This window comes from Fusarium phalaenopsidis (assembly GCF_050370095.1).
Source record: "Fusarium phalaenopsidis strain FUZ10S chromosome Unknown contig_32298, whole genome shotgun sequence".
Lineage (NCBI taxonomy): Eukaryota > Fungi > Ascomycota > Sordariomycetes > Hypocreales > Nectriaceae > Fusarium > Fusarium phalaenopsidis.
The window spans coordinates 291659-315123 of NW_028145407.1; the positions used below are offsets into that span (position 1 = coordinate 291659).

Here is a 23465-nt window from a genome sequence, read left to right on the forward strand (position 1 = left end):
GGATTGAATTTTAGATACCCGGCGTCGATACTTGCTTTTTTCGGTTTTGTAACATCAGATTCAACGGCATTGGGAGCAGAACGGTTAACCGGGCTCAAGGTTATTGAGCATTGTAAAAGGAAGGCGCTTGTCTACAGAGCGAGGCCATTGATAGATTACAACAAAGGCACATGCCTGGGAGATATGGTGTATTTTTGGTGAAGGCCACAAAACTTTGAGATTCGAGGGGCGAGTATGTAATAAGCCACTTGCGTGATTAAGAGAATTTACTACGAATATGTGGGCATTAAGGCTAATGAGTAGCCAAGGCATTACCCTATTATTGGATGTTTCTTTGCTTGTCTCTAGAGTGCTACTCATACGGATGGCCTAAGTACTATCCTACACCTCGCACCCACCCATTGTCCATACGAATATTGAAGGACTCTTGCCCATGTCCCTTCAAAACCGAGTTTATTCTACCGCCTCTTTTTCCATAAATCACTCAGTCCTTTATCCTCCCTATCCCCTCTTCGCCATCGCCGAGAATGAGTCACTCCGCCCCCTGAGCCATACCCCGTTCGACAGTCACTTCTGCAGATCTCGACCCTCCTATTTCCCTCAGAAACCCCAAGTACAAAGCGTCTAAATCATCCAAGTGGCGCCACTACATCCAAGCCTCGGATCTCTAGCCAGGGGATAATATCCGGAAGCGGTCGTCACTCCTCACATGTGAACGAGCCACTGTCGTCATCTACCAAACAAAACTTCTTTTCAACAGTCTAGAATGTTTTTTGACACTACAAAAGTTGGGAGCCACAAACGTCCAGAACCCGTTCTAAAACCTTTGAGTCAGGTAGACAGTTGAAAAGAAGAACAAGGTACGCGCCATCTGCCGCCTCTCACCAGAAGTTGAACCAAGGCGACACAGACTTGAGGGGCTGTTTCACGTGGCTCAGGCTGAGACAAGTCGTCGAGACCGTTTACAGCCAAAACAGATAGACACAAAATATTGACTTTGATGCCATGATTTCGTGGCTGTTCGAGTTGTCGTTGCATGTGGTGAGACAGTCAAGACGAATCCTCATCATAGACATAACAGAGTGTACAGTTCATTGCACTGCCACATCACAAGTAACCACGTCACTAGATTTCAAACCTGTGTCATACCAGTAAGTGGTTGGTTGAATTGTGTGTGTGCTATCAACTACTCCAGGGAACACTCATCAGGCAGCATCCTGACCCTTCCCCGACAAGAAAGAGAAAAAACTATACTTTTTGCCACCAGGAATCCTCCTCATCCTATAGTCTTTAAACTCTATGTACAAAGAAATCCATCCCAAAAAGAAACTGACAACGACGACCCCTGTGTATTATATCCAGACCAAAAGGAGCAATGACTGTGTGCAACTTGTTCAGCCAGAATGGCCTGACCAATAGATCCTCGCACTATAGCTGCACCAGCCCCGAACTGTCCATCCATCGCAGTCTCGCAAGGGTCGTCGTTGTCCTCATGCCCCAAGTATAAGTCCGAATCGAAACGAGACAGCCGGCCACTGTCCCCATAACCATGCCGATAGCACTCGCTACCAATGAATGAGCCATCCCATGCATGCATGCTCTTCAATCCTTATACCGGCCGCTTGCTGTGTATATATGTACCATGACCATGACCGTGACCCCGCCCGCCAATCGCTGGGGGAACGTGTCCCTTGCCTTGTGTTGTGCCTGCCACTGTGTAATGTGTCCCTGAAAAATGCCAACGCCTTCCTGGTATCATCTTGAAATGCAACAAAAACCCCAACTGGGTGTGGAAATGTGTGAGCCCGAGAATGCGAAATTCGTTTCGTTTACTTCATGACCTTGAGCGGCCCCGTGTCCGTCCGCGTGGAACATTCTTCGTCAATCGGCTTGTCCGTCACCGTCACCCGAGTACGCCTCAAGCTCCCGGAGTGGGATCTGGGTTGGTTGCACGGAGCACCTTGGGTGCCTGAATCCTCCTCGAGTAATCGTGGTCATCCCGCAGCGTGTTGATGCTTTCGTGACTGGCGCTCCGGACGTATAGTCCCTGCTTGAACGGGTCCATTCGTGGGTCAACCTGCAGCGTGCTGTTGCGGTTGCTGGCACCAGCTGCCGACACCGGTGAGCCGGCCGCCATGCTCATGTCAGGTCGCTGAGCAATGCCCGAGGAGCTATCCCGGATGCTCGGGTCGTCATGGAAGGCCTCCTGCTCATTCTGCTGCTTCTTGCGGCGGAACCAGAAGAACAGCACAAGAGCCGCAATGCCCAAGACGGCAACAATAACGCCCACGACGATGCCGACAACCTGGCCTGTACTAAGACCACTCTTCTGTGACTTTTCATTTGCGTTTTCGTTTGCCGATATACCGGCGGTCGACTGTGTTGGGGCAACTGTCACAGTCTTGATAGTTCCTCCAGCAGTGACTGTCTGCACCAGAGACGTGGGCTCCTCAGTAGTTGTCGAGGTTGATTCGTCTTCGGTGGAAGTCGAGGTTTCCTCTTCCGATTCGGTCTAAGCCCATGGTTAGCACCTATCCAACGACTTATTGATCACATCACCAGTTTCCGATTTGGAATAGCATGCGTGTCGAGATCAAGCGTACAGTTGAGCTTTCTGGCTCCTCCGTTGAGGTTGAGGAAGACTCGGATGTCGGTTCCACTGTTACTGTGTTCTGCACCGTCTCAGTTACCTTGGATATGATCGCAGTGGGTTGTGCCTGAGTCTTTGCCAGTTAAGCCGCGATGTCTTACCAACCGGAAGGGGGCGAAAGGATCAAATATACGCGTGGCAGATGAGAAAGCTGGAGGACGCTTGTCCAGGCATGGCATGGATGGATGGATGAATAGATGGCAATCACAACAATACAAGTAGGCATGAATATCACAAGATGCTACTTACTGTGGTCTTTGATGAGGAGGATGAAGGCCCCTGTGTGCCAGAAGGCAGGACGTTGCCTAGAGACACATAACCGTATAGGCCATCTCCACCGCAGTACTCGGAGGGCCAGGCTGGGCAGGGGATATCACATTTTGATGTATCCTCCTGCGTCGATTTGGAGGGGACGTAATTTGAGCACCAGCACAGCTTGTCCTGCGTGATGGCGAAGGCGTAGTCGTCGATGCAGAAGTCATGGCAGAGACCATTCGTTTGATAGATGCTCGAGTCTGTAGATCATGTTATTAGAGATTTCGAGAACCGAGTCTGTAAGTGCAAGACATACTCCTGGGGGTTGAGCCAGTATTGAAGCTGGCGCAGTATTCAATGTCCAAGGCACTGGCTCGAGGCGCCCAGGACGATGCTAATAGGAAAAACACGCCTGCTGGCAGGGCGTTCCTGCAAGGAGGAAACATGATTATGAAGTTGGTCCAAAAGCCTATAACGAGACGAGGTTAGGAACTGTCAGGCGAAGAGAGATGGAGAGCATGCGGAGGGAGGCCGAGTCCATGGCCATTGCTGCAACACACCTTTACCGATAGAGTCGACGGCGAGAGAGCATGTGAAGTCGAGTGCGACACAGATGAAGCAGGTGAATCACCATAACACGGTCGCGAAAGCACTCAGATGGTCGAATTCATATCACGTCGGATGTTGAGATGTGTAGTGCTACCGGGATTGTCTTCGCGAGTAAGGTCTCGAAACCGGAACTGATCAGCTGATATCGCTAGGGTGACGACCCGGGTCGAGGGAGGTAGCACAGCCAAGCTGTCGAACAAGACGAGGGGGTTTGGCGAAAGATGTATGCTTGAGCGAAGGTGATATATCGATCACGGCGCTGGTTCGAGCTCGACGATAGCGACGGTGGTGTTGGGTTGAGGTAAAACGACGGTGGTGAATGAGTCAAACCGCGCAGGTTAAAGCTCTCAAAAAGTGTTTGTCGTCGATGAATGGCCCGAATAATCCAACGCACAGAGCGAATCCAACACAGCCGTAACGCAAGCAAACGATGCCTCCAAAAAAAGACCCAAGGATTCAAATGATCGTCCCAAGTAAAGCCAAAAAATTCCAAAAATTACCGGGGGGGGAGCAAGTGAAAAGAGAGGACAACTCCAAGCCGGCAAATGGATATCGCGGAGGCGGAATGGGCGAAAAGAGGTTGGGGAAGATGGTGAGAGATTGGAATGCGTGGCTGGAGGTGAAGTCGAGACGAGAGGAAGAGCGAGTGTAAGGTAGGTACGGATAGAGGTAGGGAAAAGAGGTGCTGGAAGAAGGAGCGACGAGGGTGGTCGAATCAGGTAAGAGCCAGGTAGGTACCTGTACCTTGGCAATCTAGCACGGTACTCCTGGGTGGTGCTTGCCCGCGCCAGCGCCAGCCTACCTTAACTTGGGACTAGCGGAGGGGCGGCGGCGGCAGAGAGGGTCAAGAGGCAGCAGCAACGACCAGGGTAGGAAACCGGGAAGGAAGGGACGGAAGACGAGGTTCCTATTCCTAACCAAAAAGGATGGAACCAGAAGACGGACTGAGGAGCGCTCGGGAATAGCGACGGGTGAAGAAGCGACGGCCTAACCCTCGAGATTTGGTCTAAAAGACGAGTCTAGGCGACAATCTGTCAATGACAGCTGCTCGTGATCATGTCCTTGAAGTCAGAACGAACAACAAGGCGAGCGAGCCTATCCGAGAGTCCGTCCTGTCTCTTGTTCGTCGAGTACGAGGTTTGGTTTCCGTTACGAGGCCCAGTGAATCCTGTGGTCTGGGTACGTACCCCCGGGGGACAGGACAGAACTGCAGGGGGGCGTGAGGCCAAAAGTCAAGTCAGGATCCAATGCTCAGCTAAAAAGCCAAGGACCTAAAGGGCTCCACGCAGCCCAGCGCAAGATGAGCGAAGGAGCAAAGATGGGCTTGCGCGCGCGCACGGAAACGAGTCACTCCGCGGACTAACACCGAGTGAAGGAGGGCTTTTTTTTCTTTTCTGTTTTTCTCTGGTGATGATGGTGGTATCGAGGCGCTCGAAGAATTGGCCGTCTCGGTGGTGGCAATAGGGAATGATTGTGATGTGACGGGACGGTCAAACCGGGTCAAAAGGGGGAGTAAAGAAAGGAGTGAAGAGAAAGGAATGGAGACAAGTCAATTGTTTGAACAGAATAGAAACAAGAAACGAGGGAGAATGCAGAAAGAGGAACTCGGTTCAGCTTGATTGAGTCCAGGGAGATAAATTTGATCGACTTGAAAATGCCTGAGGTAAGCAAACTCCATCACATACATCACTGATTGCTGGTCGTCATGAAGCTGAAGCTGAATTGACATCGACGCCGCTGTCACAGTGATGAACCACCGAAAGGACCCTCCCCAAGACGCTAAAACACGCGGCTTCTGCAGTGCCCTTGGGCTTCACTGCGTCCCGCTGCCCTCTCCGGACAGCAGAGGGGGAGCCCCCTGGTGAATGATGTCGTCACCAGCAAAGCTCAGCGCCGCAGGCCCTGGGCTGCGCGGGTGTCGTGTTGTTTTGGGCCACTTTCGGTTTCGGCTCAGCGATTGAGTGACTAGGGGCGTGTCGTGTCGAGTCCATCGGGGGAGTGGGAGTGGTGGATCTGCTTGCTGCTGAAGTGGGTGTGGGCTCTCGGCACGGCGATCTCGATAAACAGGTAGAGGTACATGGCGGACACGGAGGGTTGGAGTGACCGACAATCGCAATTCGAAGCAGAGATCCCCAAATCTGGTGGTGACATGTGGGATATGGCATCCCTGTCTCTCTCTCTCCGTTGCTACTGACGGTTTTCCAAATGCTCGGACGCTTCAACGGTCAGAGGCATTCATTTACTGGCGATTACCTCAAATCGCTTGTTCAGCCATTGCTGTCATGTTCCTGACAGCCATAGTCTAGACCTGAGAGGGCTTGCCGCCGGGCTGAGTAAATGAAATTGGATACCATCCATTTCACATCGCCCAGGCACCCTCCTCGGCAACCGAATATCCGAATTGGCCTCGAGTCTTGGCCTCTAATCTAATCGCTGCTGTGTGTTGCTGTCCCAAGGCCATTCGCTCCGCTGGAATGGGGTTCAATCAAATCTCTGATTGATTGCCCGTCGTTTGGAATCAGCAATCACTCCAGGCAACTTCTCGCGAAGACTCGTCAATCCATGACATGTACGACAGTGACAATGATCGAGATAACGACTTGCGGCGCTAGAATGAGACATAAAACGAGGCGCCCCAGATCTTGTCGTCTTGCTTTGCTCCGTCGAGGCCTGAAAGCCCGCTCCGTCCTGAATCAAGATCGATAACTCTCCCAAGCATCATGATATGAGAGAAACACCCACCGCCCCGGTTTAAAACGCCAGATCTAGTCGACACAAAAACCGGCACGCCTCGGAAAGAGATGGTCTCATGAACTGCGTGCTTGTTTTTGGCGGACGGCCTCAAAGCTGCAACACACTCATCAACCCCATGCCCGTCATCTTGCTTCCCACAAGCTGTGGCTCCACTAGTGTCCACTCTGAAAGACGCGCAATATCGTGAGGCTAGCGGGTGCCATGGATCCATTCTCACAGACAATGAGACGATTGTGTAGAAGCGATTTGAAGAGAATGAGAGTGTGTGTTGTTTACAGCTGAAGGCATTGCCGCTCCTCCCGTTTAACTCTGTACCATCCCCTCTCCAGGCGCCTGACGAGGCTAATTTAAATCAACCGACTAGTCCCTGAGTGCGGCGCCGACGCCGTTGGACGTGGCATCACCCAGTTTAGGAAACGGTGACCTACCGTAACGGGCCAGTTCCGGCCCCTTTTTGCTAGGCTGTTAGGATTTAACTCGACTCGATCCCGCTCTGTCGTAGTGGTGGTGGGTGAGAAAATGGCGTGTCCCGTGTGCCCATATCGATGGTGTCTTTTTTTGTTTGATCGACATGAAAAACCGACTTTGGAGAGGATAACGTGTAGAGAAAAATACGGTGATTATCCCATGGGCAACAAGGACCAAGGAAACCCCTGCTTCTACGGCTTGCTGATTTCAGTGGACGGGGAGCCCGGGACCGCGGGAGAGACACGAGATCGAGCGAGGGAGACATGGATGATGGATCCAAGGTTTTTGGTTGCAGTGTAGGTGAGCAGAGCATGGGTTAAGCAAGAAAGAGACGGTAAATACGGTTGCAGAAGATAACGATCAAGTTTTAACTACCCCATGATGGGAACTACTAGCATCGTGGCATTCTTACTGCTACTACTACTCCACGCAGAAAAGAAGCCATCCCGCCTTCAATGTCTTCGGTTGACGCCGTCACTCTCAAACACTGACGTCTCGTCCCGTCCCCTGTCAACGATCCCTTTCATCTCCAGAAAGAAGGTCGAAAAGAAATGGTCACCCCCCGCTTTTGAAGGGCTTTTGGGTCAGATCATGTCCATTCATTCCCCCCTTGGCAATCTTAATAAACAATCCCGTCCGCTCGCGGGTAACGGGAATCCCCTCTCGACGTCACCGGCATTTTAGAAGCGAAGATTTGACTTTTTGTTGAAGGGCCTCCCTGGTCCCTTCGGTGTATCTTTTCAGCTGCTTGTCGTGTGACTGGGACTGTTTTTGTGCGTCTCCGATATCTCGTCGCCGATCTCAGGGTTTGAGCCAAGACGACAAAGAATGGGCTGTTGCCCTGCAATTTTGTCTTCCTCCCAGCCTTCACAGCTGAACACAGCACAGAAAAAAAGAAAATAGGTTCTGTTGATGGCCTGCTTTTCTCACAACGCTAGCATCCGCCTAGTCCCTCTTCAGAAGGGGTTCGCGGCCGCGGCCAAGGACTCGGCGTCTACATCTGCATGTTCCAGGTGGGATGATGGCACGATGCGGGCATGCAGCTGTGGGTGGATGGTTCGTGAAGCTATCAAGCGACCAGGTGGCTGGATGCTACGCTGAGATCTTGGAGTTTAGCTATAGGAGCCGCCTCTTATTTGTTTCCCATGTAGAAAAGACTGGACGAAATGTTGGCATTTTGCACAGATATCTTGGTCGATTATTGTCCAGGGACTCTATAAAAGACCGAAAAACTTGGGGATGGAGTTTCTTGGCCAAGAGAGCACACACCACACCCAACTTTCAACACCATGACCGCCCCAACACGAACCCCAACTCCCCATTTTTAAGCGCTGCTTCCCCTCTCTTAGATGCTACCTACAGTACACCACCTTGATAGGTGACCCTTTTCCCTCACCACCACCAGCAAGCGAGGCTCGAAGTTGCGTTCCTCCAATTGTCCAATCGTCTTGCTCTCCCTTCCCATTTGGCCCCCCTTGTGAGAAATCGTATTGTTATGGTGGGTATGTAAACAGGAGGGACCCTTGATTACCAACACGCGCGATGTGGCAAATCGGTTCATCATGTCTCAATCTGCGACGCTATTCCCATGTTCAAAGGAGGGTCGCGCAGAGCAACGTGGGGGGAGAAGGAAGAGGTTGGGATGCAAGAGTCACAGAGGGTCCTGAAGATCCTACATGTCTGATATGCTGTGATCTGTGGATATCAGCTCGCACATAGGTTCGCGGTCTAGCCTGAGCTTTCAGCCTCTTGATACCAATGGGTGGGTGACCACAAAGAAACATGGGATGTTGCGGCATCATCCAGCCGTCAACTGGCGTCTATTGGTGGTTCTTGTGCCTCTTGCCCGCCATTCCCGCCATAGTCGCCCTGACCGCCAAAACTTGAGGGAGCATCCATCATGAACCTAGGCAGGCAGAGCGTGTGGTTGAGGCTCCGTTTTTAGCCTCCCCCGAGAAAGAAACCTTGGCCGGGCCATGGCATCCCCCCTCATGACTGCATTCCGCCATATTCGCACATGTCAACAAAGGACCCCCAAAGTTCAAGTACAAGAAATCATTTTAGCGACTTTCTCGTCAAAGTGTGTCTTGCATGTCACGCACGACCAAGAAACCCTGCCAGAGCTGGGGGAGGGGAAACGGGATGGGTCTGTGATACGAAGCACCACGTTGCCACTGGCTGCAAGTTGTGTCCTTGAAAGGACGGGATTTCGAGGTGCCTCTTTTCTAATACGCTATTCCAATACGCCAGACCTTGCCCAAGAGAGCGAAGTAGGCAGAGGCTCTTCGAATCACGAGCTTGGTCACTGTCGCCGTTGCGTGTTTGGCTGCGCCCGTCATGCCCGTAAGCCGAATGTATCTGTAGCTTCAGGGGTCCCACCTCCTGCAAGCCGCCCGCCACCAACGGCAGTCGATGGACAGGAATATCCAGGCGAGAGAACTCTCGTGATTTGGGGCAGTCTGGCCGAATTCAAAGGCAGGCCTTCTCTTAACTCCGTCATTGCATGCCGCAACCGGCCCCGTCCGGTCCGTGGTCGTCCGTGTTTTTGCGGCACACGAGGGCAGCGTCATGTATGGTAACCATCGGAACGCCCGGTATCGACATTTCCATGATTCTCGATCCGGAGCAAGAGATGCCGTGATTTCGGTGTTACTTGGAATCTCAACACCTCGGTTGAGGGACGGGAGAACTGTTGAGAGGGGGTATGTACCCGTACATTCTGCACCTCATCACGTCTTTTCCTCGTCATGGTACAAGGTCCGTCTGTATTGAGTTTGAACAAGTCCCCAGACTAGACAGAGCTAGACATGAGCTTGTGGGAGCACCCGAGATCGCAGCACAGTAGTTGCACGACCAGTGGAGAGATCAGGAACAAGTAGGAATTCACGTGCTCCTCTAGTTTACTGGGTCGATCAAAAGCTTGTCTATGATACCCATATCTTTCGACCGAAACTGCACAATAGAGTTTTGCGTGTGCACTTTTCAGCAGCCTCAATGAAACTCCAATTCATGTGACAAGTCTAGGGTAAGCAACTTTTTCTCCTTTGGGTCGCATTATGGCGACAGCCTTCCCCGCTGACCACTCGCAAGCCTGCATTAGGGCAGGTGGTCCCCCGCAGGTGGCCCAAGCTTCTCCTGCTGACGTCCATGTCATGGCGTAACTTCCCTCCACCGACGGGAGCCTCAGCCTTGTCAACATCTAGATCTTACAACCACCAACTTGCTCTGCAGCAGCATCTGTATACCCCCTTTCGGCCTCTGCCGCGGCTCCGTTTGTATTCAGGGCTCTCCTTATTATTCTCTTAATACTCTAATGTAACTTGGACCAAAAAGGTCGCCCCCGGCCCCACCTCCGGCTCCGACATTGACCTTGGTACTTGACTCCCGACGCTTCCGCTTCAGCTTCAGCCTTTCGATATGATCGGGAAACAGGGCTATCACGTCCTCCCAGGCCACCTGGGCCACCTGGGCCATACTCGACGCCTACCACTACTGATTGGAGGCGCCGTGATATTCATCATCTGCATATTCTACCTCCTCTTCACGTTCGCGCCCTGCCTCGTCTACGGCTCGTGTTATCATGGCTACCTGAGCGCCTTCAGCTTCGATGCCAACCACGCCCACAACCCAACATGGATGGCTTCCATCCCCGACGAAGTGCCACTCTCGAGCCTCAGCGTACCCGGTACGCACGATACTATGACTTACGAAATTGGCGACGAATTCCTTGAATGCCAGAATTGGAATCTGTCTACCCAACTGAACGCCGGCGTTCGCTACTTCGATATTCGGGCCCGTCTGCGCGAGAATGAATTGCACATCTACCACGCCTGGGGCTACACTGGCTTCAGTTTCCAGGACGTTCTCCATGATATGACGGAATTCCTGGACAGCAATCCTTCCGAGACCATCATCATGCGCCTCAAGCAGGAAGGCGGTCCCATTGGCGAGGGCAACACCAGAACGTTTGAAGATGCCTTCAACCAGTATTCTTTTGGAGACCACCTTTACAACTACAGCTCCACGGAACCCCTCCCATTGCTTGGTGATCTTCGTTCCAAGATCTTTGTGCTTCAGAACTTCCCTGATAAGGAAGGTCCTTATGGCGTTAAATGGGAAGGTTCTCAGATGATCCTTGAGGACCTTTGGATAATTCCCGACGTCTATCATTTGTCGGAGAAATGGACCGCGATCCGTACAGCTCTCGAGCTGGCTGCAACAGCGAGGCACGACAACAAGGCCCTCTATCTCGCCCACCTGTCTGCATCGGTCGGAGTCAAGCCGATTGAGGCGGCTGCTGGCCCCATGAACAGGACCATCTCGGGCATGAACGACATGACTGGTCAGTGGATCGAGGACTTTGAGGGCAACCCGGAGGCGACACGCACCGGAATTGTCATCATTGACTTTCCCGGGCAGAAGCTCATCGATGCCATCATCCGGTGGAACAGGCCTCTGGAGAAGAGACGTCGTTGGTCAAGGTCCAGCCTGCTCAGCTGAAAGAGACATCACACTTGCATACCCCACACGCGCAGCTGATACGTGTATTCAAGAATCCTCCAATTTCCAGCCGTCAGCTCCGCTCAACGACAACCCAACCATGACTGACACCTCGACGAATCAAAGAATTACCAAATCATTCCACATCCGTTAAAGGCCCCTCCCCAGAAAATGATGATTTTCACTTTGGGTCCAACCCCCCCGCTGATCCATTCCCCTGCATCTGACGTGGATCCCATGGCGTCCCGGTGCGTGTTTCATGAGAGGAGCGGGCTTGATAAAAAAAGAGGAGATCGTCAGGGACAAGCAACAAACCACCAAGAATCAAGGAATGACCCGACAACGCACGCTTTTTTCACCCTGTTCCCGCATTCGACTGTGTTTATTTTTCCCTTTCTTTGGTACCCATTGGTGATTCCGGGCTCTTCTTCCGGCCGCCGTCTTTTTTTCCAATGGATCCACCCCGTCCCCGGTCGGCGATGCGTTGTCCTGCACGAGAGGCGTTTGTATTTGTGGTTATGACGGCCTGGATTCGTTGAACGTGGATCGAGCCTGAAGGATTCGTTCTCATCAAGGATGGATTCGTTCTCCTCTGTATTGTTAATGTATCACTGCAACCCGGTACTCGTAAGATGGAACAGGGACTATCGAGTGAGAGAGAAGGGTCGAATCACCCCCTAAAACGCAAAATCCTTCCTTTCATTGCTTCTTCTTGCTTGATAGAATTCCTGGGCACATAGATACATACATACATGAGGGCATAGATACATCCATCCCAAGGCGTACAATACATACATTTCAACCCGAAAAGTTTCAAATTCCCCAAATAAAACCCCATATCCCAAAAATGCCATTAGAAGCCAAATGCCGTGAAAGCAAGCAATCCTGAAGCAACATGATGCTGATGCTGATGATAACCCTGCACCCAAACACCCTGCCAATTAACTAAAAAACCCTTTTGCAAAAATCAATCAAAAAACACAGAGCCTTTTTTACGTGAAGCGCGTGGGACTGGGACTTCCCTCACGGCTCAGACTCTCAAAGCTGTCCACCATGGCCAGGACGCGCGTCCGGGCCCTCTCACGAGTCAGAGGCATGGCCTGGGCCTCCATGACGACGCCCGACGAGGGACGACCGTCGGTAGAGTGGGAGAGGTGAGGTTCGAGCGGAGCGAGGTCGACGTGGTGCATCAAGCCCACCGAGTTGCTCGACTCGCCCCTCATGTGGTGTCTCCTGCGGCGGTTGGGGGAAGGTGACGGGGAGGGAGACGGGGATGGAGATGGAGATGGGGAGGGAGAGTGGCGGTGGAAGAGGGGATGGACGGGTTGGAGGTGGGCAGATTTTGGTGGTTGAGGTGTTTGAGGCTGCTCAGGTTGAGGTTGAGACTGTGGTTGAGGAGGTTGTTCGGGTGGTGATGGTTGCGGCTGTTCACGCTTCTTGGGCTCTTCGACTTCCACCTTCTCCTCCTCTGGACGCTGCAATCGCTGTACTGGCTCTGGCTTCTCTTCGACCACCGGGGCCTTTTCTTGAATGAGTTGTGGCTTCTCCGTAACCAGGGGAGTCTTCTCCACGAAAGGATCATCATCATCATCTTCCACGAGAAGATGAGACTTCTCATCGAGAGAAGCCTTCCTTTCCTTAACAAGGTAAGGCTTCTCTCGGAAAGGATGTTGCTTCTCCTCAACAAGATGCTGCTTCTCAGCCAACTTCTCATCCATCTCGTCCTCTTCATCGTCATCATCGTCGTGGCGAAGGCCTCCTCTGAGCATAACCCTCTCCTCCTCTTGGCGAACCCTACTCCTGAACGAAGTCCTCCTGAACGACGTCTTTTCATCCTCGTGATGCTCTGCGCTGACTGATCGTTGGCTCTCCTTCTCGGGATCCACGAGCACAGCTGACTGCGGCTTCACCGGCACCTCGTTCTCGCGGTCGCTCTCAGAGTCGTTGCCGCCGTTGACCACCCTCAGACGCTCCCTAGGCACCGTGAACATGACCTGCACGAGACGCTGCTCTACCGCCTTCTCGATATCCCAGTCAGACTCGCCACCGGGCTCCAGACCACCAGCTCCTCCCGACATCATGGCATCCCTAGACGATGACCCGGGAACAGCGCTCAGGTCCTCCCAGTCCTGGCGGCCCTGCTTCCTCCTAAGAAGCTCGCCACGCAGACCAACGAGGCCGGGCTCATAGTCGCCGCACACGGGTTCTTGATCAAATGAGCGTCGAACTTGCGCCATATCTTCACGAGAGGATGTCGGTGTACTAGATCCGGAAAAGACTCGTCTGAGGGAGCCGAGCCATCCTCGGCGCGGCTTCGACTTGGAAGGCGATGAAGGCTCGTCGTCATCATATCTACCAGGAGCGCGATCACCCATAAGGAGCGCGGGACCTTCGGCTTGAAGAGCGCCAAACGATGAGCGTGCCGTGTTGTAGCTGCTCGACGATGTCGAGCTACCCGGCTTAGGGTGCTCGGCGCCAGCTGCTAGGAACGTAGGGGCAAGAGGGTTGAGCTGACGGGCCTTGGCCTTGATGCTCTCTGCTGCGCTTCGTGCCGACTCGGACAAGTTAGATCCGCTTCGGGACTCATCATCACGGAGGGCAACAGAGCGGTTCGAGTTACGTCGTGTAGGCGAGACACGACCTTGCCCCTGAGTTTGGCTCTGGCCTTGGTTCTGGTTCTGGTTCTGAGCACCTTGCTTTTGGCCATGACGGCTGTTCATACGAGCGAGAAGTCCTTCAGCGGCATCAACATCAGAGACCCAGTCCTGAACCTCAGGATCATGTCGTGGGCTCTCAGGGCTAGGCGTAGCAGAAGCTCGACCACCAGGAATCAAGAATGCGGGTGGGGGAATAGCACCGGCTGTAACGGGAGTCTGAAAGGGATCTGAGGGAACTTCGGATGTAGGTGTGTGGACAGAGTCCTGCACTCGGTGATTGTGATATGATTCTTCTTCGTCGTCCTCGTAGATGGGGTGGATAGGTCCTGGGAAGCTTGGCCCTGTAGCCACATAACCACCACGGGATGGCCTCGGCATAGGTTTATGAGGGATATGAAGGCCAGGCAAGTTTCCTCGGTTGCCTCGCAGAGACTCGTAGCCGAGCGATCGCTCACCAGCAGCGTAAGGGTCAGCGCCGGTATACCAAGGAACACCTCCAGTTCCCCAAGGGTCATCATCTCGCTCCATCATCTCTTCTCGTCCGGAGGAAAAGTGGCTAGCATCCTGAGACAGAGCACGAACAGCCTGGTCACGATTCTCACGGTGTCGCTTACGTCTCTTGCACCAGCAAACCATGGCGATAATGAGGGCAATCAGAACAGCGACACCAAAGCCCAGACCCAGACCCAAGCCAAGTTTCTTAGAGTTGGAATGATTCTGGTTCTCCTTGGGAGCATTATCGCTCTCACTCTCAGGAGGCGACTCGCTAGCCAGGGGATTCTTGTAGTCGGTCTCCCAAGATCCAGAGGTAATATTATAGAAGCGGAGCGAGCCTGACACGGCCTGGCGCTTAGTCTTGCGACTGGAAGTAGAGCCGGAAAGCTCCCAACCGCCGTAGACCATGAGCATGTTGCCAGGCAAGACTGCCGCACCGTGACCATAGAGTCCAGTAAAGTCGGGCTGCTCCTCTGGGATCTTCCACTGCCATCCGCTGTAAGCATCGCTCATTTCGAGAATGGCAAGCTGAGGCTCAGCAGGGGTGTTGACGTCCTTGACCCATCCTCCCAAAACAATGATGGAGTTTCCGTCCTCACTGAGAGTTGCCGTGTGCCCAGAGCGACTGTAGACATTGTCCGCAGTGTTCTTTGTGCTCCTACGGGTCGTCTTGGACTTGGCCGTGAGATCCGTGTTGGGAATCTTGACGTCTGGCGCTTGGATGTCCACATAACTCCACGACTCGGCGGGCAAGTTCCACACGGCCACGGTGCTCATGTTGATAAAGGCCGACTCGCTATGTCCACCAAGGAGAACGTAACTAGTCTGCTGGGTGACGATGCCAGACTTGTTAGTGATAGAAGGTGTCAAGCCTGTAAGGGTAAAGCCAGCAATCGGGACACGCGATCCGCTGCTGGAAGCCACACTCAATGTGTATGGGGTGTTGGCGTTTCTGTTTGTAGGCGCAAGGCTTATCATGGTCCTGGTGTAGTTGGCCTCGGCCTGCCAGGTCTTGGGGGCGTTGGATCCAGAGTCTGGCGTGGTACACATGCCACCGTAGGTATACATAGTCGGTTGGTCCATCCTAGGAGCAAGCATGGACGAGAAGGCGACAGTGGCGCCGAGAAAGTAAGGGGCACGACGACGGTCGCCATCATCGCCAAGACCGCGTCGAGTCCAGTCGCCTCCCTCTTCCGGGTCGAAGCTCCAAACATCGCCGGTGCCGGTCTGACAGTCGCCCGCGTAAACGAGCACTGAGCCGTTGGCCGTCCTGGCGGCGCCAAACGCCGTGCTGCTGGACTTGTCCAAGAGAAACGGGAGAGAGGTCCTGCCGGCAGGGCGCTCAAGGTCGACGTCGTCAGCGCTGACGCTGTGGGAAAAGTTGAGGGCGCGGAACTCGATGCTGTCAGAGGCCGTCTGTCGAAAGATGTAGGCCAGGTCAGAGGCAGCGCAAGGTACGGTATTGTCGATGCATGGGCGATCGGGCATGAGGAGCTGAGTAGGCACGTAGGGGAAGGAGTGCGCGGCAGCCGGAGAGGCGAAGAGGATGAAGGCGATGGTCAAGAGTAGTAGAGTGGTGATTGTCATGGTTGGTTGTGCCGAGTACCGGCTTCGGCTGCTGATTGTTGAAGCCATCGTGGTGGCGTGTGGTCTGGTGCGTTACTTAGACAAGAGACGACGGGAGGTAGGTAGTCTGTCTGTCTGCTTTGATCGTGGTTCAACCGTCGTCTCTGCTCATGCGCTGTTTCTCGCCGACGATACTGCTGGGCTCCCTCTCACTCAGAGCATCATCATCGTCGCCGGCGCAGTTCGTAGTCGGTTGGTATTCCTATCGTTCCTCGCTATTCCTCCTTGCGTAGAGTATCTTTGCGGTTGCGTGTCGCAAGAACGCAGTCGCAACAGTGTTGAGAGGTAGGATCGGCGCTCTGTGGGAGATTGCCCAAAGAGATTCTGTGCAATGTCTCGGCCTCACAGTGCGGTCTTGGGAGAGGATTCGAGTCTTTCTCTTGCAGGCCTAGAAAACGGGCCGCTCTTGGATCGGTTTGTCCCACGCTTGGGGGAAAGTGGTTCAAGGCTAAGTTGAATGATGAGGAAGGGGAGCAAGGCAAACAGACTTGAGGAAAAGAGCAGCTGTCCCAAACAATAGAGAAACGGCAGTGAACAAGAGCAACCGCATGCAATGAGCAGGGGGTCCCCTCCTCCAGGCCCGGGGTCTCGAGCTATATCCTCCACCTCTGCCTCGTGCAGCCAGAGTTTGTGACTGGGCTTGTCAATAGTTGATCCGTCTGATGGTCTCATTCGACAATGGTTCCCGCAATGGCTGCCGCCCTCGGCTTGGCATGGCCCGATTTGAGGGAGCGAGGCCAATCGACGAGCTCCCTCGAGATCCGGCGAGCTGTGCAGGTGGGTTGTTTTGGTCAACGGTTGCCACGGAGACTCGAAGCTCTTTCCGGTGGCGGGTGGGGCCGTGATGGAGGGCACAGGAGGGGTGCTTTAGCCTTGGGCGGGAGGCAAGGATATTGAAGATATCACATGTGGCATCCTTGTAGACGCCGGGGATAGGTAGCAGAGACGAATTCTGTTGTACATGTGTCTGCATCAACATCATGTTTGCAAACGCAACCGAATATCACGACGCTTCCTGCTCTGGCACTCAAGCCTCTAAACCGCCGAGACAAGCTGGTTCCGTCGAGGGTCCAGGTGTGGCTTCGACAGCTCAAGACGGTAGACAGACAGACAGACGGCTGTGGCTGAGGCTGTGGGCTCGCTCCCCGGCAAGTGGGTGCCATGGTCAATGTCATGGCGTCGCGTCACAAATCCCTGCCCCGCCCTCGTTTGCGTCCGTGGATTCACCCCAACAACCAACGTCCACATTCAGTTCAGTCGCTTCTGTCTCTGGTTGCTGACTCCTGTTTCATGTCTCTCCTCCCTCGATTGTGCCTATTGTTCCATGTCTTGTCTATTGTTAGAAATACATCTAATCCTCAAGATATCGAACTCGTCATAAATATGTTTGTTGACCTGCAACTGAGTTTACTGCACATTTCAGCCCGTCTCCATGTCAAGACGTATCCGCTCAATCAGCTGAGCTTATGGAGCCATGTACGCTGCCGATCATACTAGGGTAAACCTTGCCGAGTCATCTATAGTTGCCCAATCAACTATCAATTGTGCACATATTTTGCTATCACTCTCTCCGCTCTGGGAGCTGACAGATCCATCCTCGCCTGGGGGTGGGTAGCACTCAAGGACCCTGACAATGGATATCTCATGCCCATCATCACAATAGCATGAACCACTGCTTGTTCGCATCGTGCATATGCATTAGCATTACAATTCATTCACTACCTATCCTGTCTCTCTGTCCTAACAAACGAATAACCTCTCCAAAGCCACCTCATAAGACCTATGAATCCAATGAAAGGGTCGTGACACTATTTCGTGAGCTATCCACCATCCAAGTAACTGATGTTCAAATCCAAACTCTTCCTCCTCTTGTTAAATAACACAGCCTGATAGCCGGCATGTGCTTGGGTATCACACTGTTAAAACCATTTTCTCCTCTAGTAGTAAATCTTCTCGCTCCAGATCGGAGGTCGGGCTTCCTCCGTGTCCCACACGATGTGGTTCTTGTCATCCAGCGTGCAACCCTCATCCGAGATGGGGATCACCTTGCTTGTGTTGAACACCTCCTGCTTCGACACGCCAGCGGGGTCGGCGGGAATCCAGAGCACGGGTGTTGCGCTGGTCACCGATGGAGGGAAGTAGGCATCTCTCTCAACCTCCTCTGTGTACTGGCGGTCAAGACCCAGTGAGTTCTCGTTGGGTACCAGTTGGCGCAGCGTGGCATAGTCGGCATAGAGCCAGGGCTTCAGCCACTTCACGAAGAAGTTGCCCTGCTTTTGCACACCGTCTGCTCCACCAGGAAGGAGCTTGCGGGCCCCGTTAGCGATGCCACCACCATTGCTGGGACCAGCACCATTGTTGGTCTGTCCATCCTCCAGCTCAGAACCCTGCTGGCTTCTCTGGATAGCCTCCTCCTCAACCTCGAGGGATCGGGGCAGGCTGTACAGGAGGGGATCCAGGGCCCGGGACATGGTGATCTGGAACAGAATGGTGAAGATGAGGAAAGCAGCCATCAAGACAGCGGGTCCAGCAGCCTTGGACACGATGAACATGCCCACCATGCAGACCTCAGCGATGTAGACACCGACAAAGAGCTGCTTCAGTGCACGAGGGTAGATAAGACCACGAGTGTCGATGGTAGTCTCAGTGACGAACAGAATGTTGTAACGGTACGCGAGGTAAAACAGGCCCAGGCCAATGGTCGACCAGAAGAGCGTAATAGGGGCAATGACAGCGTAGACGATACCTATATCGATGTCAACAAAGTACAAGGTGAGATCACCATTTGATTACTTACTGATCAGGGCAATGGTTGTGTAGACGGGCAAGAGACTTCCCCACATGATACCACTGAGTGTTGTCCACTTGGTATACATGGCTCGGGGAGTGCCAGCAAGGAATTTGTACAGGATCTGGAAGATGACGCAGCCCACGACCTGGGTCAGCACACTGGTAGCAATCGTGAGACCCTGCACGATGAAGTACGAGATGTAGAAGTTGGACGACGTGGGGATCGAGCTCGAGAGCATGGTGAAGACTTGGCTGGGATCCTTGACGATGGTGGCGATGGAAGCGACGGCACTGTCGGCAAGTGTGCGAACAAGGAACACCTGCAGGACCTGGAAGCAGAAGTAGGCGTTCTGCGTGAACAGCTCAGTCTGAGAGAGAGAAACGCAGCCAGCCAGCTTGGCACACACGCGCATGAAGACGGGAACTAGAGACATGAGGATCGAGAGGGCAATAGATGGGAGAAGACCAGAAATAACACCAAGGAGCCACTGCACGACAGGTTAGCAATGAATACGACGGGCGGAAATTGGCTTCAACTTACACTGGGAATGTCCCCGATCCAGGTCAGGCCAGGAAGCGCCTTGATAGTATCAACCTGAGCAATGATACCCACGATGGCAACAGGGATGGCCCAGAAGATAATGAGAGCGGCGATGATGGCGTAGACGGCATAGCGACGGACAAAGAGCTGCCACCAGGGAATGGACAGACTCTTCCAGACAACCTCCTCTGGCTTCACTCCAATGTATCGGGGCGCCATGTGAAGGGCATGGTGGTGAGTGGTGGTCTGGAAAGCGGCCTGGGCATCGGACTGGGTGAAGAACTCGACAAAGACAGCATTGTGCTTCTGGTAGTTTCCAGAGAGCCACTCAGCCTGAGCATTGTCGGCCTTGGGAATCAGCTTGCTAAGCTCCTCGCGGCCCCATTCGATAGTGTCGACCTTCTTGCCAATGAGACCAAGGGTCCCAAGACGGTGAGTAGGGCGCTTCTTGTTGGGGATCCAGCGGGCAGCAAGGTTTCCAGACTCGGGGTCCGAGGGGGCGGAGGCAGCCTTCTCAGCGTCGGCACCCGACTTCTTCAAGAGGTTGATGCGCTCCTTGTTGACCAGCTTGAGAAGCTTGACCTCTCCCTTCTCCAGCTTCATGGCAGTCTCATCACGCTCCTTGATAATCTCGTCCAGCTCCTTGGTGTCGCCTGGGAACCAAACGTGCTTGACCGAGTCGTTGAAGAGGGTGCGAATGCGGGCCTCATCAAGGTATTCCTCGGGGACGGATGTGAAGAGGACGGTTCGGGACGAGATGCGCTTAGCATACTGCGGGGTGAGGAGGAAAGCCTGGCGGACGTTGATGTAGAAGATACACTCGCGAAGAATGGTGTAAATGACAAAGCCGTAGACGATCCAAGCGACAAAGCAGTGGGCATAGAGGCGGTTCCTCTGGGTTGAATCCGAAATGTTGATGTTGGACCAACCGAGAATCTCGAGCTGCTTCTTTCCATTGCCGCCGGTGGCGTTGATGGGGAAGAGGATGGGCCAAGTGATGCACAGGCTCACAAAGCAAATGGTGCAGCAGATTCGCAGGAAGCGGATGAACAGGTAGGAATCGAGACTCTGATGCTGCAGAGCGTAGGAATCGGGGATCTTCCAGAAGGCAGCAAACCAGTTGAAGAAACCGGTGGGTAGTTCTGGGCTCCGTTCCCTGCAGGAGCGTTAGTACGCCCGGAAAACGGTTGCGCGGCGGATAGAAACTCACTGTTCTCGCAAGGAGCCTAGATATGTTCTTGGCGCATAGAAGCGTCGGTTAGACTTTCTGAAAAACAGAAAGATTACGATGTAAACCGCCGTCGTGATAAGGACGGGGACGAGTGTAGACACCATGCCTGGAGATGATCAGCTCTGCTCTGCGACTGCATCCTGAATACTCTTGGAAGACATACCCGAAAGGGACTGGGGCTGGGTTCCTCGCGCATCGCCCTGATTCGGGTCGGGGAGGTTCTTCTCCAACCAACTGATAAAGTTACCCATGATGGCGGCCCGGCAGTATCTCTAGATCTATCCGGGTCGTGGCCCTCGCGTTGGGCAAGCTCGATAGGTCGTTACTCTCGATTCGATGTTTTCGACGATCGCGCGACGTCGGGGAGATGCTAATGGAGGAGCGATTTGGAGGGAGGGGAGAGATTATGAAGGATTGAGCAAAATGCGGGTGGTTGTCCCGTTGGTCGATGGGTGTATCGCACGGTGGAGGTGGAGTCCCAGCTCAGCTGAACCAGAGGAGGAGGCAAGCTCGCTCTCTGGGGTTTATCTGAGGAAGGAGCAGCGGGAGCCCAGGTCCCAGCTGGTATGACAAGCTGTTGGCGGGGCGGGGAGGTCCCAAGTAAATTAGCTGCAGCGCAGACGCGTCTCTCGCGGAAGCTGCCCACTCTCGACTTGACAATCGATTCTATGAAAAAACGAAGAAAAGGGAGGGGAGGGCAAACGGTCGAGCTCCCTGGGCGCGACTATATGTAATTAATCGCTGCACGCGCAATGAGGGAGGCCCAGAGTCTTGTGAAGGAAAAAAAAAAAAGCTGGTTCCATGGCAGAGGTTGGCTTAGCTCACTCCCGTCGGTCAGGTCGTCAGGGGTGTGGGTGGAGGAGGCCTGCCTGCGCTACCAGCAGAAAAAAGCTCCTAAAAAGCCACCCTCATAATAAAATCATGTCTCAGCCCAATTGGCCCCCCTGGTGGACGAAGTGATTTAGAAAAAAGAAGAAAGGAAAAAGGGAGTCGCGTGGAGTCCTAGCATGCGACGAGCGTGTAACTCTGGTGCCATCTTGTGTAATTAATCCCTTGCCCTTCTCCATGTCTGTTATCAACTCGAATCCTGTGGTGTTTTGTCGTCATGGGCGTGTGTGATGCCATTCGACGTCAGGGTGAATGGGCAAGGCGTGGGACGGCACAGGACAAGACAAGGTGCTGATGGGGATACGTCACAGCGTAGCGCCGAGGCTGCGAGCGCATCGCCAAGTCCCTGAAACTCGGACGCGTCAGGAAACGGACAAATCCTGGTTTGGGCTTGGATCGACGGCTCTTGCGAGCCGTGGTGATGGTGGGTGGTCCAGCCCAGGCCGGGTTCATCGACGGGTGGTGGGCGGCGGTGGGGCATCCAATGGACACCACCCCCTTCTTCGGGTGCTTAAATGGAACCACCGAAAGAGCCCGGGCCAGCGCATCAATCCGCTGTAAGTTACTGGGTCGTCAGCTATTCTGGGGGATGGGGTCGTCTGATGATCAGCGCACTTACTACCAGCAGCAGCAACCTCCTCGCCAAGGACGGGTGGGAATAGATCCTGGACGATAACACGGGCGGAATAAAGACGGGATGACCAAGGCATCTAGCCTCTGAAACCAGCAACCGTCAACTCAATACGAAAAAGGGACCCTGTCGCAAGGAAAGGAAGGAAAGAAAACTGCGACCCTAACTCTAAATCATGAATCTACCGTAAACGCGTGCGGGCCTCGGGAAGTGGCCTGGGTCTCCCTTCCATCTCATCTCGGCTGTCGAAGCTTGGCTCCAGACCGTAGGCGCTATTGGTGAAGGCGCGTGGACGTGGACGCATGCACTAGATAGTTTGTCCCGCTAAGGCATTGGTGCTCATCATCCTGTACGACAAGTCAAACACATCTGGGTCAATCGAGATGCTGCCCGTGTCGCAGCTTTGAGTCTCTCTTTTTCTCATGACCTCGTGAGGTGAGTGAGGTTCCATCCGAGGCCTGGACCGTCGCCGTTGTGGCTCTTTGTCCTCTGCACTTTAGTTTCAGCCATACAGCAGCAGGATACAGCGCCAGTTCCTGCGACCTTCAGCTTGCGACGTCGAAATTGAAGATGCAGCACAGCCACGGCGAAACAGCTCGACAGGGATGTGCTCGTGCAGATTGTGTGTGTGTTCCTAGGGTGTGATGTCAGACGCAGCAGCCCATCCATCATTTTTGCTCAACACCAAGAACTGAACTGTCAGACCAAAAAAAGTCAATGAATCAATCCCGGCGAAGATCTTGGGACGGGAATGCAAATCCTCCCCCATCTGCCAAGGCTATTTCGACTTGACAACCATTCATGGATCCAATCTCGTGGCGCTAACATTGTCGTTGGGTAAATGAGCAAAAGTCAGTCTATTCTCTCGGAGTTTCTCCTACCCGTTTCTTGGGTCTTGACAATCTTGACGCCGTCTTTGCCGTTGTCAGTGCTAATGACATCAAGTCTTGTTTCCCCTCCCTTTGTCCTGTCCTAGACAGTCACAGACGTACTGTACGCATCTCCAGGTTTGTAAATCAAGGCAGCCCATAACGGCAAGGTCACGCTGATCCCATCTATCGTCATGATTCTGTGCCTCCCTTGAGCCTCTAGTTCTTTGGCCACTGCGCTATCCAGCCCAACGAGGCCAGGAGGCGCTTCCTAATCTTCCCCTATTTCGATCATTCCACCCTCCTTTGATCGCTCTGATGCCTCTGCGCTGCTGTCCATCATGCCAACGACATCATCACTTTCTCTCACCGCTGGCCGTCCTGTAGTCTACTGTATCCCATCCCCTTGCCCATTCCAGGGCAGGCACATGCACGCGCCAATTGATAAAATGGCGCTAACGCCCACTGGTGATGCCGGTTCAGCTGAGATGGTCTGCTCCG

The 23465-nt window shown here is 53.6% G+C and overlaps 4 protein-coding genes across 4 annotated transcripts; 1 reads left to right on the top strand and 3 right to left on the bottom strand.

Annotated features, from left to right (window-relative positions):
• Positions 1–1918: 1918 nt before the first annotated feature.
• On the bottom strand, positions 1919–3351 carry LRP88_06684 (WSC domain-containing protein; the record flags this gene model as incomplete). Its single annotated transcript, XM_083243222.1, has 3 exons — positions 1919–2512; positions 2900–3165; positions 3222–3351. 3 exons carry the CDS (start codon positions 3349–3351, stop codon positions 1919–1921), a joined length of 990 nt encoding a protein of 329 aa, XP_083100446.1.
• A 6802-nt stretch (positions 3352–10153) lies between these two features.
• Positions 10154–11236, top strand: LRP88_06685 (PLC-like phosphodiesterase; the record flags this gene model as incomplete). The annotated part of the gene is made up of 1 exon (XM_083243223.1): positions 10154–11236. One exon carries the CDS (start codon positions 10154–10156, stop codon positions 11234–11236), a length of 1083 nt encoding a protein of 360 aa, XP_083100447.1.
• A 992-nt stretch (positions 11237–12228) lies between these two features.
• Positions 12229–16023, bottom strand: LRP88_06686 (uncharacterized protein; the record flags this gene model as incomplete). Its single annotated transcript, XM_083243224.1, has 1 exon — positions 12229–16023. The coding sequence occupies one exon, from the start codon at positions 16021–16023 to the stop codon at positions 12229–12231; it is 3795 nt and encodes a 1264-aa protein (XP_083100448.1).
• A 1928-nt stretch (positions 16024–17951) lies between these two features.
• On the bottom strand, positions 17952–20827 carry LRP88_06687 (uncharacterized protein; the record flags this gene model as incomplete). Its single annotated transcript, XM_083243225.1, has 5 exons — positions 17952–18760; positions 18812–19292; positions 19346–20501; positions 20556–20682; positions 20740–20827. The coding sequence occupies 5 exons, from the start codon at positions 20825–20827 to the stop codon at positions 17952–17954; spliced, it is 2661 nt and encodes an 886-aa protein (XP_083100449.1).
• Between the last annotated feature and the right edge of the window lie 2638 nt (positions 20828–23465).